The 18,405-nt window shown below is 51.0% G+C and overlaps 1 protein-coding gene across 4 annotated transcripts in view; it reads right to left on the reverse strand.

Moving 5' to 3' along the window:
* Positions 1–470: 470 nt before the first annotated feature.
* Positions 471–18,405, reverse strand: part of FGF12 (fibroblast growth factor 12) — a 286,688-nt gene continuing 268,753 nt past the window's right edge. For all 4 annotated transcript variants that reach the window (XM_075003963.1, XM_075003961.1, XM_075003962.1 and 1 more), the window contains 2 exons: positions 16,053–16,251; positions 471–1,014 (listed from right to left, as the gene is read on the reverse strand). In XM_075003963.1, the coding sequence (XP_074860064.1) occupies positions 896–1,014; positions 16,053–16,251 (318 nt within the window). In that variant the 3' untranslated portion in view covers positions 471–895. The remainder of the gene's footprint in view (positions 1,015–16,052; positions 16,252–18,405) is intronic.

The raw sequence follows: 18,405 nt of genomic DNA on the forward strand, positions 1-18,405 counted from the left end.
CCTTTCCACTTACCATCAGGTATTTCAGTCACTTTAAATTTCCCTCACATAATTAACCCCTCCCCCCGCACACCTCACCACCACCCCTCCTTTCCCCTCGTGGGACCTGAAAACCTACTTCTGTAACTCCTCAGGCAGTGTCTGTGTGGTGGTGGAAGGCAGAAAGCTCTATCTCCATCTGCACAAATGCTTAGATACCGGTGGCAACAACGAATAACAACACGCTGTGTCACTGGGGTTGGCAAAGCCAGGGGCACCATTACTAGTTCATTGCTGGTGACGGTCAGAACTCTGATTTGGCTAGGCCGTATTTTAAAGAAAACCAAATGATAGCCTGTCCCTACCTTTTCTGTGTTGTGGAAACTCTGTCCCCCTCCTTGCGGAAAAGACTGGAAAGATGTGGGTTTGTGTGTAAGAGCAAAGAATAACACAAAAGCCCAGAGAAGTCAGTTTTTACAGCCTGGCTTGTTTTTAGCACATCATGAGCTAAGTTCAATTCTCCAAAAGCTTTTTTTTATTTTTAAAGGTAACATCTTTATTATTTTATATATATTTATATATATATTAATTAATAATGATTTATTATTACTATGCAGAGATTTCTTTCCTCTTGATCACAGAGCAAACAGTTTGCTTTTCAAATGTTAATGGAGTCCTGATTTAAAACATTTTTTCTTCGTTTGCGTTTTGTTTTTTTTAAAACAATGTAACAGGCAAGAGCTGGGAGTCGATTTCCTCGTCCTACGCAAAGAAAGATTGCTGAGTTCAGAGTCCTAGCCGCTACCGGTAGGTCCTGCCTTGCTCAGTTGGTTGCCTCGGTGTGGTTTTGCCAGGAGGGGTGGGCAGGTGAGCGGGAAGGAAGGAATTGGAAGTGAGGGAGGGGGCTGTTTGTCAGCTATGTTGAGTCCTGGTTAACAACTTTGCCTCCATTCATGGTGGGTGTCCCTGAACTTTTTCTGGAGCGGCCTTGTTTTTCTCCAATTTCATGCAGCGACGGCTCTCTGTACATGCACACTGCAAACAGAAAGAGTGACAATTAACCTCCACGTGGGCCCAGAGACAAGTGTTCATTGGCTAACGCGCAGAGCAACTCTTCCCCCGAGCCTAGCCACCTCCTCCCCACCCCTCGTCCCACATATGCAGAACAGTTTGAGTACCCTAGGAATACAGTCCTTTGTCATTCAGGATTCTCTGCCTGTTCTGTCTGTCCCTTTTAAGCCTATGCCCTCCCAGAGGCACAGATTGGCGTGAAGGATTTCTGGTCTCTCACAGATAGGGCTCACTTGACCAGTGTGGGGAGCCTGAGGCCCCTCGTGGTCCTATGTGTGGCTCTGGAGCCATTGTGCAACGTCTGGGCTGCCAGATTCTGCTGGCTTCTGGCTGTTTGTTTTTTTTCCTGCCAATGCTACTTAAATGACATGCAGGTAAAACAAGGACACCTGCAACGAAGTGAGTACTGATCGCACACAGTGTGGACTGTCAGAGCCATGTGCCCCCTCTGCGTCCAATCCAAGTGCTGCTACGATTCAAGTGGCACGCCCCGCGAATGCTGGGGACGGGGGTCCTCGTTATACGTCGCTAGGCTATAGGTCGTTTTGCATATATGCCGGTGAGTAATTCAGGAAAGCAGACTCACAAGTCGCACTGATCCTTACTTACATCCTTTAGGGGCTGAAGGACCAAAAGCCAGGAGCATAGCGGAGCTTTGTGGTGGCTGGGCGGCAGGCGCTGTAGTGCAGGGGCCTGGAAGTGAGCCCTGAAGTCCTGGAGGACCAGCAGGGAGCTGGCAGGTAGCCAGGGGAGCAGTGGGGAGCTGGCAGGAGCTGCAGGAAGCCATGGGGAGCAGGCCAGGAGCCAGTGGGGAGTGGTGGGGACTGACAGGGAGCTGGCGGGGAGCTGGCTTATCTTTTTCTATTTACCTATCTATCTTATTATTTACTCTGTTTATTTACTGTTATTCTTTTCCTATTTATTATTTGTGTGGGTTATGTGTACATCATATGGACCACGTGTCTGTGAACTGTAAGCGTTGGGAATGTATCTCAAGCTAATTACATGATTTCTTATGGACATAAATTCTCCTTTATAAGTTGTTTCACAATAAGCTGCATTACTTAGGAATGTAACCTGGACTTATAACGAGGACCCCCCTGTACACCAGCTCCATTAGCAAAACTGCCCTATCCCAGGAGGTCGTCTTGGTTACGACAGTCTTGTGGCCCACTGCGCTGAAGGAGGGCCACTCAGGCAGCCCATTCACTAGCCTTGGTTCCTCATCACTGCTCTAACCTCTTACACTGTTTCCGACCTACAAATATATGCACATATTAAACGTACACCCCGATTCCCAGCGCTGCTCACAAAGCCGATATCAGCTAGTAGCAGAGCAAGGGGTTAGCCCCTTCCCCAAGCCGTAAGCTCGGATAAAACCCAGAGAGATTCTCCACACAAGCAAAGTCTGGCATCCGAGCCTACCTTGTGGGGAGCTCAACCTCCAGCCGGATTCTGCGGTTTCAGCTAAAACCCACTTTGTCCCTTCTTGCCATGAACAGAGCATCTCACTCAGTGGCTCTGCCATTTAACTCACTGCAGACCAGAACAGGCCTTGCCCTTAGGTGCCGGGGAAACAAAGTAGGAAAGAATATTGATTCCCTCCCTTCTTTGGCCAGGGAGGAGGTCCCTGTCTTACAGTTCTGGGAGAAACACTTCTGTTTCCCTGGGAGCTGGGTGTAAGGCCCCAGTCATGGGCAGGAGGGACTGAACCTGTGACCTTAGGCACTAAAGCCCTGGGCTCTATCGCATGTGTTAAAAGCCAGCCGGCCCTCTGCCAAGGCTGTAGAGCAGAGACTTGTCAGTGGTCTCAGTGCTGCTGCTTCCCACCCCACAGCACTCAGGCTGCCCTGGTAGGAAGGGGAAAATAACCCTATTTCTCCTCCTGCAGGGCAGCTGGAGAGACCACCTGTCCCTCTCTCAGGCACAGCACTAGCTCAGAACTCTGCCTGGTGCGATGTGCCTTCTGGCTGTGCCAAGCTCTAACCCTGAGAAGGGCAGGAGTGAATGGTCTCAGGAGCTAGCCCCTTGCTAACTGCAAAGATAGCATTTTTATATGGAGATACACCTCAAAGAGCTGGAAGGGACCTTGGGAGGTCACCGAGTCCAGTCCCCTGCCCTCTTGGCAGGGCCAAGCACCCTCCCTGACATATACATAGATATATACCTGTGTGTGTATGTGTGTGTATGAATCTACTTGCCCCAGATCCCTAAATGGCCCCCTCAGGGATTGAGCTCACAACCCTGGGTTTAGCAGGCCAGTGCTCAAACCACTGAGGTATCCCTCCCCATATTACTCCAACACTCATTCAAATCATGGTGTTTCTAGGTGTCATATGCTGGCAATGACCGCTAGAGACAGGGTGGCCTTGCAAATCTCCCCCCACCCCTTTCTGGGGACCTCATCCGGCCAGGCTTACACCTCTTCTGCGCAAAGGGGACATGCAGGGTGGCTGTCCCGAGGTGCTAGCGCATTGCTGTGTACGACTCACTGCAGACAGTACAAAGCAGGGGAGCAGCGAGCCTGCCACCGTTCAGCTGTGGTTCATGATGAAGACCATAACTACAACAAGAACCAAAACGATCCCATTCCGAAGCAGCTGAGTTAATGAACAAAGACAGCTGAATTCTGGCCTTTGCCTGGTTCGGGCACAATTCCTGCCACGTTGGGCTTGACTGAAAGGGCACTATTACTCTGAGAGCGATAAACATTTCCGGGGGGGGGCAGAGATAAAGTGCAGCCCAGTCAGCAGTCACAAAACTGCTGCTGCATCGCAAACATAAACCACGACAAATCTTATTTGGACCACACGGGGCCTTCCACCCAAGGCCCCCAATGCACATTAAACACCCACACAGTAGCGACGGCTCCACACTCGCCTTCGAGGGAGGCGCGGCACAGTAACATTATCTCGAAAGCCTCTTCCAGGCGAGAAAAGCAAAGCAAAGCGGGTAAGGACCTGACCCAAGTGTGCAGGCTGAATCGACAGCAGAACTAGGAATAAAATCCAGGAATTCTGCCCTCCCAGCCTCCCGCTCTGTGGGCGTGACACAGTCTCGGCACAGATCATCCTTGCTGCTAAAGAGCCCCTGCCTGCGCTGCTCCTGCTTCGCCTCGCCTCTGGTTCGCCTCTGCTCAGGGTGATCCCACTGGGCTCCTGTGGTGCTGAGCACCCACTCATGCAAGGTCGGGAGGCATCAGCGTTTGACTTGTGGGCTAGTGCCATGGCTCCGGCAGTCGCGGGGCTGTGGAATGGAGCAGGGCTGGAAGGCGTGCTGGGCAAGGATGGCCAGATTAGCCTCTCCCATGTTCTCCTGCCCTTCCACTGCTGCACGCTCCAGAGCTGGCATCCCACTGGCTCAGACGGGCTGAGGGACACATTTTATGCTGAGAGCATGATTCAGCTTAGCTACCGGGCAAAGCTGGCTATCCCTAGTGCAAACAGGAGACACAACTAGCGCTCTCTTGTGCACCACACACCCACACAAGAGTGTCCCTCAGTGCTATGGGCACCTTGCTTGTACAAGGGAACAACCATGGTTAAATATCTGTTGATGAAAATGCCTGCCTAGAGATGGGGGACAGGTCTCCTGGTCAGTGGGTGACCAGCTAGGCCTTTCTGCTCACGCTCGTCTCTGCCCTGCTTCACGCCAAGTCAGCGTGCAAAACCAATTCCATCCATGCATGCCATGGTGAGAACACTGCGTGTCACCCACAGGGCCTTCACTCACCTGCTGGAGCTAAAGGACTCACAACAGCAATCGGGGCACAGAACTCCCTTGGCTCTTCTCAGGAGCCCAATCGTTGCATCTGTGTTAAAGATAGTCTGCAAACTAGCAGGAGGGCCAGGCTTAGCACTGGCCAGTGATTATTCTAAGATGTCTCAAGGAGTGTCCGATGCCTCCTGGGAGACCTCTACCCAGCCCCAGGTAGGAGGAGCAGATTTCCTTCCAAATCAATTCTTTTTCTTTGTTATTGGAGGGAGGGCTGCGAAAACAAGAGCAACATCTGACAGAGTCCCAGACCCTCAGCTACACCAAGAAGAGCACAGTGCAGTGCGCATATTTGCTTGGGCAAATGTGAACACACGCCCACTCCTGGGCTGGTTGTGTGCCGATCTGGTCCCTTGATGTATTGGAGAGCAGGCTGAAGGCTGCTCTAAGTTACACAGCAGGGATAGTAGGCAAAACGCCCAGCTTTACATTCCCTCCTCCAACCCCGGAAGCTGGGAGAGAGATGGGGTAAGAGCCACAGTACTAGAACCACACTGCCAGAGGCTCCCTTGTGGAGATCCCATCTGCACCGGGGGTGGAAAGAAAAAGGTTAGGAACTCCTCTGGGTTATAAAAGCAGACGACTTCCACATGGGGGCTTTCTTCATGGGACAGCCACTGTTCTTTCAGCAGAACCCTCCACTGCAGATCAGGCGGGTGACCGAGTCTGTGGTGCAGACGTGGTGGTTACAGGGCTGGCGGGAGGCCCCACTAAACTCAGCCATGTGATTTTCACGTGAGGGCCCAGAATAACATTTTCAAAGGCGTTAGGTGCCTCAGTACATCTCAATGAAAGCCAATGGGACTGCGCTTCTGAGCACCTATGTCGCTTCTGAAAACCTGCCTTAGGCTCCTGCTTCACTAATGGTGGCTTCACTGCGGAGTTAACCCATATGGTGCAGCTCACTCTGCTCACACAGAGAACCCTCTCGCTCGGCTGTTGTGCACTTTCAGCCTGGGCGAGCTGGCCCACGTTAGAGCCTGTGCGCTGCCCTCTCTCGGGCTGGTATCGCACCCCCTTTCCACTGTGGACTCAGGTTAAACAACTCAAGAGCTGACAGTCCTCCAATGCCTTCCCACCATTCCCTGAATGGGCCAGAAGGACAAGTTCTCCCACGATCCCTGGGAAAGAATCACCGAGCAAGTCTGAAGCCTGGGATGTGCCTCCAGCTGGCCTGGCAACCCACATGGCAAGTGCCACCCAGGGAGACACCCAGTGTGATTGCCCACGTCCAGGATAGGTCATCCTGGGCTCCCAAGCCCGGGGGCCGGGCACCCCAGTTAACCCTGCAGGGAAGACAAGCCTGCAGGCATTTTGGATTGCTTTTTCCTTTTGTTCTTCAACTATTCATCTGCACACTGCCTCTCAACGCAGCCTCTCGGCTAAACAAACACAGGCCTAGTAACAGATTGCAAATCCAAGGCATGACGGTAAATCAACAGGGGCTTCAGACATTAGCATGCACACAATCCAAAGCAACAAAGAAGAGTCAGGGCCGTCCACTGAACAGTGCGAACGCTGGCAACAAGCACAGCAAACCCATCCTCCCGGACACTGCTCAGGGGAGAGACAAAGCGGTAGCACCCAGTGAGCCAGAAGAACATCGAGGGAGAGGACAGAATAGCAGAGTGCAATTGTACCTCCAACAATCAGACAACACCGACAGCATCCAGTCACACAATAGCTCCACGCAGAGCTCCACATGAAATGCCACATGCGTGTTCCTACACCAGAGTCGTACCACAGATTGGATCGACTTACGCACCTGGCTCGGAGTTAGGAAGGATGCACACCTGGGCCCGTGGTGCAAGGCACTACTAGTGTAACATAGGGCATGGTGCCCTGCAGTGAGCGCACTAAGGTGCGACTAACACGGATTGAGATTAGTGCAACGACAGCATCACCATCGTGGCAGTGGCTGTCAGGTGCTCAAAGGTTAAATAAACCTAGAATGCTACTACCCGCCTTGACAGTGGCCGCCTGTTCCCTGTGGCCAGCCCTGTTCAGCTCTCTGCCCATCAGCCGGGTATTCCGGATGGGTCCAGGTACTCTGGTTGTAAACCTCCCCAGCAAGGCAGGAGGGAACAGCTGTGGGGGTGGCTGCACTTTGAAAGCCCTGCTGTAATCCCGAGCTGGTTCCAGGCACAGTCTGAGGCAGGGCAGGACACCCTGCCCTGTGGCCATGCAGTAGGCACCCAGCGTAGAGCCTGTCTTGCACAGCTAGATTGGTAAACAGGTTGTCCAGGCATACTGGGCTTCGCTTGCTACAAATCACACGCCCCGCTTGCGGCCTGGGTTTTCTTTGGTTGTGCTCTCCCCCTTGCAGCACGCTGGCCCAGGGGTCGCTCAGAGATCGCTCTCCTGATGGCCCGCTTCCTGAACGTGGCCATGTTAAGGGTCGGCCACACCCCACACCCACCTGATGCCAGCTTGACTGGCTGGAGCTGGCCCTACTGACCATGTAAAAGCCCTGGCTTATCAGCCGCTCAGACAACACTGCAGTGAGCCAGGTGCTCTCTGGAGCAGAGCGCTGACTATGAGCCTGCTCAGGAACCAGCTGTCCATGCCCGAGGGTTGCGCTTGCCCAAACTGCTGCAAGGCACTGCCAGCGAGGCAAGCTAGGCCAGAGCCCTTCATAGCTACAGACCGAGTTTCAATCAGACAAACAGAGGGTTCTAATCGACACAGACATCTTAGTGCTTTAACTGAAACGTGCCACGAACCTCCTCTCTGGCATGGCCAGGAGATAAATGTGGAGGGATCCTTCAGCGCCGTTTCTGCCTCTCCAGCATTCAGCCTGTCAAGGGGAGCAGGCCGGCAAGCTGAGGAGCTGGTGATATGGGAAGGGAGCACTGGCCAAAGGTAGAATCATAGAACATTAGAACTGGAAGGGACCTGGAGAGGTCATCAAGTCCAGTCCCTTCCCTCATGGCAGGACCAAGCACCATCCCGGGTAGATATTTATCCAACCTGGTCTTAAATATCTCCAGTGATGGAGCTTCTACAACCACCCTGGGCTAAGTGTTGTCTCCTGCAGCCCTCAGTCTTCCTCCCCCGACCAAGGTGCTCACCACGTGTCCGGTTGCAGACAGCCAGTTCTGCAGCAGAGGTGGGAGAGGTGGCTGAGAAGAGGGGACTTCCCTCCAGCAGGCTGAGGAGCTGGAGTGATGCTAACTCCCTACACATGGGGAAGAGGAAGGAAGAGAGCTTATGGGGCCACCACAGCTCAAGGGGGAAGAGGTACTGGGGAGAAGGGGGCAGAGGAAGGAATCCGAGGGTGGAGAAGAGGAATGCTGGGGTCAGACTGGGGCGAGTTGGGGGGACGTAGTAGCAAGGAGACTCACCAGTGGAAGCAGAGGGGGACTGATGGATTTGGAGAGGAGCAGACAGGGGAAGTGATGGGGAGGACAGAAAGATTTGCACTGTTGATGGGGCCTTTCTGGGGCAGCAGGCCCATGAGCAGCTGTAGAACCAGCCTCTTGTGTCTACCCCCTGCCACGCAGCCTACCGCCTCGTGCTAACGTGGCAGCGATGCATCCGAAGCTGTGGGGATGCAGCGCCTCCAGGGAGAGGGGAGCAACAAAAATCCCCGAGCACGTAAAGAACACACGACCGAGCCGAGATAATGCACCTCCCAGCAGCTCTGGACAAGCAGCGACGCCTGCACACGGGGCACACAGCAGACTTGCTGGGAGCCCAGAAGTTGGTTCCCTAGATCTCAGATCAATGGGGATAACGGCAGGAGCAGTCAGCTCCCCGTTCTTGCACCGCTGTAAATCAGCCCGTGGTGACCCCCTATGCAGCGAGCACAGCCCAGGCCCAGCCGTGTCTCTCTGCCGTGCACAGGCGTGAGCTTGGCTGTTTGGAGCCACCCCGCCGCGGACACACCATGTCAGCTGCAGCCAAAGATGGGGAGGGAGTTAATGAGCAAAGAGAGAGAGAGTGCAATAATGGCTCCCCTGCATGAACGTGCTCACGGTTTACCCTGTGGTGTTGACCTCATGCCTGGAGGGTGGATAATGAAGCAGAAAGAGAGAAAGAGAGCGAGGAAAAATGGCAGAAGTAACTTAACTCTACAGTGACTGATGGCACAGGTCCCCCCCACCATCCCTATTCCCCTGTGCCACGCCCTAGGAACTGCCATGTAATCCCACATCCCCCTTCCATTGCATGCCAGGGGCTGTTTGCATCTGAGCAACACATGCCATTTGGTGGCCTGATCCTGAGTGCAGCACTCAGCACCGTGCAGAGGCAACAAACTCCACAACCCTACTCCAGTGAGTGCGGCACAGTGGGGCGGGGGGTGGGCACACAGCATGGCCTGCTGATTCCGCTCCCGCCCCAGCATCAGTCGAGGAACGGCACCGCTCCACATGCAGAACCTTGCCTGGCAGTGTCACACCCAAGATGTGGGAGAAGAGTCACTTGAATTAGTCAGTGCTCCACTGAAGAGATTTAATTGTCTTCACAGCAGATGTGGGAAGGCAGGCGGGTAATGATGTGCCTGGGTTTTCTGCCTTTAATTAATGCATTGTCAGACTAACAAAGGCCGGAAGGAAGCCCTAGCTGATGTGTTCTGGAGGCGGTTGAGCTAGCCTCTACCTGGCAGCAAAACACGCAGGGTGTCGCCAACTGGAATCGCAGCATGGCCAGGCGGCAGATGCGGCATTTTCTTTACAACTGACAAGGAAATGCATGTTACGAGCAATCCCTCTCTTCCTGCAGGCTCTAGCGCAAGGGTTTTGGCGGAGGCAGCACAAGCCTGGGAGAGACAGTGTGTTAATCCCCACGCTTGTGGGACTCCAGCTAGTCCGAGAACGTGAAGAGTGCTTAGCAAAGGCTAACCAACAGGTTTTTAAATGACCCTTCTGCTTGGTCAAAACAAAAAGCAGTCAAGTAGCACTTTAAAGACTAGCAAAATAGTTTATTAGGTGAACTTTCATGGGACAGACCCACTTCTTCAGACCATAGTGGGTCTGTCCCACGAAAGCTCACCTAATAAACTATTTTGCTAGTCTTTAAAGTGCTACTTGACTGCTTTTTGTTTTGATAGTGTATAGACTAGCACGGCTTCCTCTCTGCTACTATTCCTTCTGCTTGGTGTGTGTGCAACATGCATCTGCTGCCTGGCACCACGACTGATCACTGACTTATGGATCACTCCTTTTCCCAGCCTGGGCCAGGTACTGATAAGCTGTGCAACAAGAACTATGATTCATGCCCCCCGCCCCATTGTCACTCTGAACCTGCTACAGGCAAAGGCAACAATCTGTGCTCACTGGATTGCAGAACACACGATCTCTTGCTGGGGTGGACAGTGCTTGGGAGTGAACTTCCCCGTTTGCACTCCACCATGGTGACAGAGGGCTCTGATGTTGCAGAACTTGGGTAGTAACACTATGAGTAAGGAGCTGGGGCAGATCCAGGGGCCTCTGTATGATGACCCTTGCATCCCAGCCTGAGAGCCAGGGGAGCAGGCCATGCAGCGCTAGGGAGGAGGTCTGCTGAAGTCACGATGCTACTGCAATGTGAGCTGCAATCGCAGGCCTGGGGCCTCTCTGCTGGCTGGAGTGAAGGAAGAGACAGCCTTCCTCATGGGCTGCAAGCTGGTTCCAGGGCCTAGTCCTGGGAAAGGGGACACAGGGGTCTTTGAGAGAGGGAAGCCGGAAATAGCTGCACCCAGGGCCGGGGTGGTATAAGTGGCGAAGTTTTCCCACCGTCAGGGCCAGACCCCTAACAAGTGGCAGAGGACGGAGAGACTCCCTTGGGAGAGCAGAGGGCAGGCTTGGGCCACAAGGCGATGGATACTGACAGGTGTTTCTCAGAGAGGCGGCCGCGTTAGTCTGTTTCAGCAAAAACGCTGAGAGGACTGACAGCGCCTTCAAGGCTAAGCCATCTATCAGGACACAAGCGCTCGGGGCGGCTGTCACGTCGTCTCTTTGAGGAGCCGGGAAGGAGGAGAAGAGGAGCTGGGCCTTGCAGTGGTAGCCCTGGTCGCCAAGGGGTGCTCGGGCACTGGCCACCCTCACGGAGTTGTACCCAAAGGAGCAGGGAGCTCCACTGCTGGCGGAAGTACAAACATGTGGACAAGAGGCTAAGAGTGACCCACGCGGCCCTTGGGGAGGACGGGGCTGGGCAGTCACCGCTTCCCACCTGCCAGCCCTCGAGGGCCTCTCCAGATCTTCTACAGCCTGGCCCTGAAGGCCCCACCATGGACTTGCTGCTCGTCCCTGATGTTCGTGGGTGTGGGTGGGGCTGCTGCAGTGGTGGCCATGCAGTGCTGTCATGGTGGCTTGGGCTCCTCCTTCGCCCAGCCCACAGAGCCTGGCAGACGGGGCAGAGCTGAATCAGGCACAACGGAGCTGACTTCGTGGCAGACGTCTGCTGCCCGCCCCCGGCTTGGGAAGGGAGCCCTCGTTGAGCTGTGGCCCCCGACACTGCAGTGCTTCGCCTGGCCTGCTTGGGCGGCAGCCAGCTCTGGGCTGCAGCTGCTGGCAGCAGAGCGGCCTGGGGGAGGGAAGGGGTGAGGGCTCTGGGCTTGCCGCAGCTCACTTTGGATGACAGTGGTGACGGATGCTAGCGTGGGTGAGCGGCTGCTGGCCAGGGAAAGGAACTCCAGGACTGTGCTGGGTGGTTAGAAATCCCAGTGGTGACACCCACTCTAATAGGAATGGTGCCCTGAGGTGGGCCTCTCTGCCTCCTGGCCGCATGGCTCTGAGGGAGCAGTGTCACAGCTAAATACTTAGCACCACACAGAACTCCTCACGTAACAAGAACTGCTGGAGTCAGTGGCCTCCCCCAGCCAGGAAGCACCGAAATATCGACCATCAGAATAAACCCATGTCCTGTCAGTGAAATCACTCCGCTCCCACACGTGCCCCACCCCAGCTGAGCTAGGACCCAGGAACGAGGAGGAGACAGACAAGAAAGAGGTGGGGGACTGGTCAGAGGAGGCCAGGTGAGATAAACAGGCAAGTCGCATGTTTTCTGTACACTCAGGGAGCTTGGGTGAAATTGATCATGAAATGGCACCTAGAGTTCACGATTCTAAGGAATGGGATGAGGGAGAACAGCAAAATAAATACAAGGGGTTTGAAGGAGGCAGATGTCAGCCAATGCCGGCTGCTGGTAGCAAGGTTAAGAGGAAAGACAAGTGACGACAGCTGGCAGTTTTTCAGAGAGACATTATTAAGGGTGCAAGAACAAACTATTCCACTGTGAAGAATATGTAGGCAGGAGGGCAAGAGACCACCCTGCCTTAACCAAGAGATCCTGAATGAGCTAAACCTCAATAAAGACTCCTATAAAAAAGTGAAACTAGGTCAAATCATAAAGGACTAATATAAACAAATAACAAAAGTATGCAGGGCAAATTAGAAAGGCAAAGGCACAAAACAAGGTCAAACTAGATAGAGACACAAAGGGTGACAAGAAAACATTCCACAAATACATTAGGCGTAACAGCAAGACCAAGGACAGGGTAGAACCAGTACACAATGAAGAGGGAAAAACAGTAACAGAAAAATGTGGAAATGGCTGAGGTGATTAATGAATTATTTGTTTCAGTTTTCACCAAGAATGTTGGCGGTGGTTGGATGCCTACTAGAGTAAATGCTGGAGAACATGAGGTAGGTTCAGAAATTAAAATAGGAAAAGAATAAGTTAAACATTTTTTAGAAAAATTAGACGTCTTCAAGTGACCAGGGCCTGATGCAAAGCATCCTAGAATACTCAAGAATCCGATTGAAGAGGTATCTGAGCCATTAGCTATCATCTTGGAAAAGTCAGGAAAGTTGGGAGAGATTCAGGAATACTGGAAAAGGGCAAATATATCTATAAAAAGGGAATAAGGACAACCCAGGAAACTACAGACCAGTCAGCTTAACATCTGTACCCGGACAGACAACGGAGCAAATAATTAAGGAATCCATTTGCAACTATCTAAAAGATAATTAAGTTTATAAATAACAGTCAGCATTGATTTGTAAAGAACAAATCATGCCAAACTAACCTGACAGTTTTCTTTCATAGGTTCACAACCCTATGGATAACGGGGGAAGCAGTGGATGTGGTAGACCTAGACTTTAGTAAAGCATTTGATACAGTTTCAGACAACCTTCTTATAAATAAACTAGGGAAACAGAATCCAGATGGAACTACTATAAGTTGGATGCATAGGTGGTTGGATAACTGTTCTCAGAGAGTAGTTATGAAAGGTTTATAGTCATGCTGCAAGGGCTTAACAAGTGGGGTTCCGCAGGGATCAGTTTTGGGACTAGTTCTATTCAATATCTTCATCAATGATTTAGATAACAGTACAGACAGTAAACTTATAACGTTTGGTGGAGGAGGAGTTGCAAGTGCTTTGGAGGACAGGGTTATAATTCAAAATGATCTGGATAAACTGGAGAAATGGTCTGATGTAAATAGGACGAAATTCAAATTCAAGGACAAATACAAAGTACTCCACTTAGGAAGAGGCCGTTACACACATACAGAATGGGAAGCAACTGTCTAGCAAGGAGTAATTCAGAAAGGGATCTTGGGGGTCATAGTGGACACTAAGTTAAATAAGAGTCAACTGTGATATTGTTCAAAAAAAAAAAGGAAACATCATTCTGGATTAACAAGAGTGTTGTAAGCAAGACACAATAAATAATTCTTCCACTCTACTTTATGCTGATTAGCCTCAAGTGGAGTACTGTGTCCAGTTCTGGGCAGCACATTTCAGGAAAGATGGGGAGAAATGCAAAAAAAGTCCACAGAAGAACGATTATATTAGAAAATTAGAAAATATGATCTACATGGGAAAACTGAAAGAATTGGGTTTGTTTAGTCTGGAACAGAGAAGACTGACAAGATAACAGCTTCAAGTACCTAAAAGGTTGTTAACAAGGAGGAAGGAGCAAAATTGTTCTCCTTGACCTATGATGATGGGACCAGAAGCAATGGGGTTAAATTGTAGCAAGGGAGGTTTAGGTTGCACATTGGGAAAAAACTTCCTCACTGTCAGGGTGGTTAAACACTGGAATAAATTGCTTAGGGAGGTTGTGGGATCTCTATCAGTGGAGATATTTAAGAGCAGGTCAGACAAACACTGTCAGGGGTGGGCTAGATGGCGTTTTGTCCTGCTGTAAGGGCAGCGAACTGGACTTGATGACCTCCTGAGGTCCCTGCCAGTTCTAGTGTTCTATGATGGTATGAGCCACTGGCAGGAGCCTGCCAAGTGCCAAGGCTGAGACATAGACTTTGCAAGGTCTTCTGCTACTCATGACTTTGAGGATATAGCTATGGGGAAGGGGTTTGCAACAGGGGAGTTCACACATGATCTGGAATTCGTCTGTCTTCGCCACCTGCCTGAAGGGATTTCTTGCTGTTCTCATCTGGTCACAGTTGCCATTCATCTCAACTTGAGAGAGAGGGCAACTTTCTCCTTACAACAAAGGACAATGCATTCTGGGAGCAGAACAGGAAAGCCTCAGGTCCAAAGTCATTTCAGCCACTGCTCTGAGCCTTGGCAGCTCTGGAGTCACAGCCCGGGCTTTGTTCTGCTGCTTTCATTAGCAAGAACAAGATCTCTTCCTAATTAAAATCATCCATCGTAGGCAAACACCAGAGCAGGTCTTCAGGTTGTCTGCATGCAGGCTGCACTACCACTGTAGCCACATTGGTGCAGTGGTGTATGCAGTCTGATAGAAGGGCAAAGCTGCTTCTCTCAGTTCTGCTTGTGCATGCAAATTTACCAACACAAGCGAAACTGCTCTAAGGCAAGTTTAAGCCAACGTACATGTCCACACACTGGGAGTGACCTAACTAAATCAGGGTAAAAACAATGAGCATTTGTCAGGGGTTCTCTACATGTAAGCTTGCATCAGCTATCAAAGCAAACCCTGTGTGGACACTGACATCAGCTTTTTGTGACGAAACCATAACCCACTGCCAGTGGACTTCAGCTAAGCTGAAGGAAGTGTACTCAGTATAAATCAAAACACGAGCATCTACATGCTCTTTTGCACTGGCCCAATGAATCCAGTTCAAGCCCCCACTTTTAGGTAGGCAGGTGTAACTCTGGGTGGGCAGGCAAGCCAGGGAGAGTGGAGGAAATGGAGATGATGGGAGAGTGCAGTGCTAGCCCACTGAAACGTCCCACTTGGTAAATATTTCTAACTCTAAGAGCTTGTCTACACTGTGTGTGTGTGTGTAAAAACGCACCTTTTTCTGCAAACCAACCAACCAAGCTTGCGTCCACACTGCAAAGCTCGTTATTCTGTAACTCAAAATAGTAACTCCACCAAAACCAACAACTTTCACTGACCCCACCCTTTCAGTTTTGAAACGGACTCAGTGTGTATTAAGCAGAGGTAATTATGACTTAATTGGCCTCCATCCAGGAAGGCATCTCGTCATTGCTCTTATTTCGAATTTGGGCTCTCTAGGGTGAACCCTCCATTTCGAAATGCTCTTGCAGCGTGAAGGCTCTTTTCAGAAATCACTTATTTCGACGTTAGCGAAACCTTGCAGCGTAGACGCAGCCTGAAAAGGCAGATTTAAGCCCCCTCCTCCCTGAGGCATCTCTCTTGGGGAGAAGAACACTCACGCACTCTGTCATCCAGCAGGAGGAAAGCTTTGGTCTGGTCGCAGTGGTGAAGTTGTGTCTGTGAAAGGCACTAAGGTGCATAACCATGGGGACCCAGAATGGGTGCCTCAAGGCGCTCGCGCCCCCCCCAAGTTCACTTGCCTCACCCCGGGGTGGGTCCAGACAGTTCTTTATAGCCTGGCTCTCTCACTGGAGTCACCCTCTGCGAGGTGGACACTTGGTGATTTGGAATTGGACAGAGTTTCCCCCAGACTCTTTTAACAAAGGCTTGCAAAGAGCTGTCAGAGATTGTGGCCATTCCGGACAAAAGCTGTGTTTGACCGTATGACCTAGAGGTAAAGGCTCTCCCACCACCATCCTATGCACTTTCTGTGACCCAGTTTCACAGCTAGTATCCCAGACTGCTGGATCACGTGTCGGGACGTGCTGCGGAGCTTACAGCAAAGGCAGAGAGGAGGCTCCAATACGGATAGTACAGCACCTTTCAAATCGGAGGCTACTGCACCTCTATCCCTGCTGTGTGGTACAGTCCCCCCTCCACCCTTCTGAGCCATAGTACTGTCCACCTCTCCCCACTCCACTCTGGGGGTTCACATCTTCCCCTTGGGAGAGGGAGTGGAATGTTCCATACCTTCAATGGGTTTGGGTACAAAATGTGACGAGGGTTTGGTTTTTTTCACCCTGTTCCCCTTCATAATTTGACCTTCTTTATTGAGCCCCAGGAACCAGGCTCGGCCAGACTCCTGCTGCCGGTACAGGGTGGAAGAGTAGATAACGTAGTAGTTTTCAAAGACCGATTCCTTAAATTTGCACTCTGGTGTGAAAATATCCTGCAGAAGACAGAACACAGAACAATGCAAAGAATTAGTTACTTATCACTTAAACCAGGCATCACTGGAAGGTAATCAGTTTTCTCCTTCATTACAGTCAGGTTAATTAAACAAACCAGCAGTCAAGTAGCATTTTAAAGACTAACAAAATAATTTATCAAGTGGTGAGCTTTCATGAGGCAGACCCACTTCCTCAGATTTGTAGACATCTGGTTAGATCTGAGGAAGTGGGTCTGCCCCACAAAAGCTCATCACTTAATAAATTATATTGCTAGTCTTTAAAGTGATACATGACTGCTGGTTTGTTTGGTTAGAATACAGTGTAACACGGCTACCTCTCTGTTACTATGTAGTTTACTATGAGAGAGAGAGAGCAGTAATATGTAATCATCCTGAAATGGAAAGCTCTGTGGTCAATGGACAGCAAAGGGACGTGGTTTACAAGACAGCCTGTAATCGATGTTCTTGAAAAGTGCTCGCACACCCAGTGTGCACAGACATGGGCCACTGTACATCCAAACCTCGATCATCCCATGTGAAGAGCCATTGAGTATGCAGGGATGGAAGATATTGGAAGCCAGAGGGCTTGTTGCTTCTGTAGGAGCAATCTACAGTGAGACCACAGTTGTATAGACGTGGGGCAGCAGCATCATGGCTCTGTCACACATCTTCTCTTCTGGCTGTCTTTTCTGGGGTCCAGCCCTGGCCTGTATCCCCCACCCTAACAAGGACTGTAAGTGTGTGTCTGCCAGAATCAGAAACAGCGACCTCTTCACAAACGCAACATTTCCCTTCTGGCAAAAGGCAGCCGTGAAGCGAGGGTGCACAAGAGATGGTGAGAGATGGGGTTTAACCCCCAAACTGCATTTATTTAGTAACTAGTGGGCCAGGAAGTGATAAAGGCATAAAGTCTGAAAATGTGACAATACCAAAAAATAGATAAATGAAAATGTTTTCAATTGGAATGACTTTTGGTGCTGGGCTCTCTCCTGACCAAGAAATGAAACTGACCAGAAAGAGACAGTGTTAGATCTATTGTCTGAAGCTGTGGCGTGGGGGGAGGGAAAGCTCCCATAACCAATCTGATGGGAACTGCACCCACACAACGAGCTACCTCCTAGCATAACACGCGCAGCTAGGGGAAACACCCAGCTTTCAGGCACATTGCCATGCCAGGGCTGCCCTCAACCTGGGTGCCTTGCAAGAGCTGGGCTAAAGCACTGACCACAGAAAAATGATGCTCAGCCTTCTACACGGCTCATACTCAGAGTGAACCCAGGTGCTGATGCCACTGAGGAGGTCTCAAGGAGTCACACCAGCATTAATGTTCATGGTAGGATTCCTCCAGCTGGAGTCTAGAGGGAGGAGTCCCTGCTCCTACAAGGCAGTCATCGCGTTCTCTACGCAACATTTAAAAGTGAGCCCTGTGAGCTGTAAGTACCCACCAGGTTATAGTACGTGTCCCCAAGCTTTTATTTTTTGGGGGGGTTGGGGTTGGATTTATATAAACTATCGCTGGTCTGGCAATAAATCTGATGTGCAACAGACCAGCATGGGCAGTTGGACCTGAAGCCAGAGATGATACAGTGCAGCAGAAAATGTCCAGTTCTGGGCTGCCTGCAGTGTCAGGGCTGCACAGACTGGAAACCAAAACTCCCAAATGTTTGTTTGGTCGTGTCTGAGGGAATCTCTCTGGGGGTTGAGGTGTCACAATCTTGACTGTTTGCAAAGCACACCTAAGTTATGTTTTAAAGCTTCTGGTGGGCCAATTCGTTGCAGTCTTTGAGGTTGCTGGGTAGAAGTCGTTGAAGCTGTTAGCCCTGCTGTACAAGCCATGTCCTAACAAACCTGACACAGGCAGGTTATTTCATCTCATCGCTGGGAACAGCCTATGATGTGTATTACTTCTAGCTGCTAATTTTACTAATACTCTTGAGTGCTACAAAGCAAGGGAAGGCTATTAAGATACCAGCAGATCCTCCACCAGCTTTACTGTCAAAGTTAATTACATTAACTGAAGCAAGGAGCTGTTGTTTCACTTATCTCTGCCTGACTAGAGCTGCAGAGAAAGGGAATAACTGCCGATGCATTTAAAGGATTTCATACTAATAGGCCAGTTCTGCACGGGCTGAACGACCCTGCCCTTCCAGGGTT

Source organism: Carettochelys insculpta, chromosome 10 (assembly GCF_033958435.1).
Source record: "Carettochelys insculpta isolate YL-2023 chromosome 10, ASM3395843v1, whole genome shotgun sequence".
Taxonomy (NCBI): Eukaryota; Metazoa; Chordata; order Testudines; family Carettochelyidae; genus Carettochelys; species Carettochelys insculpta.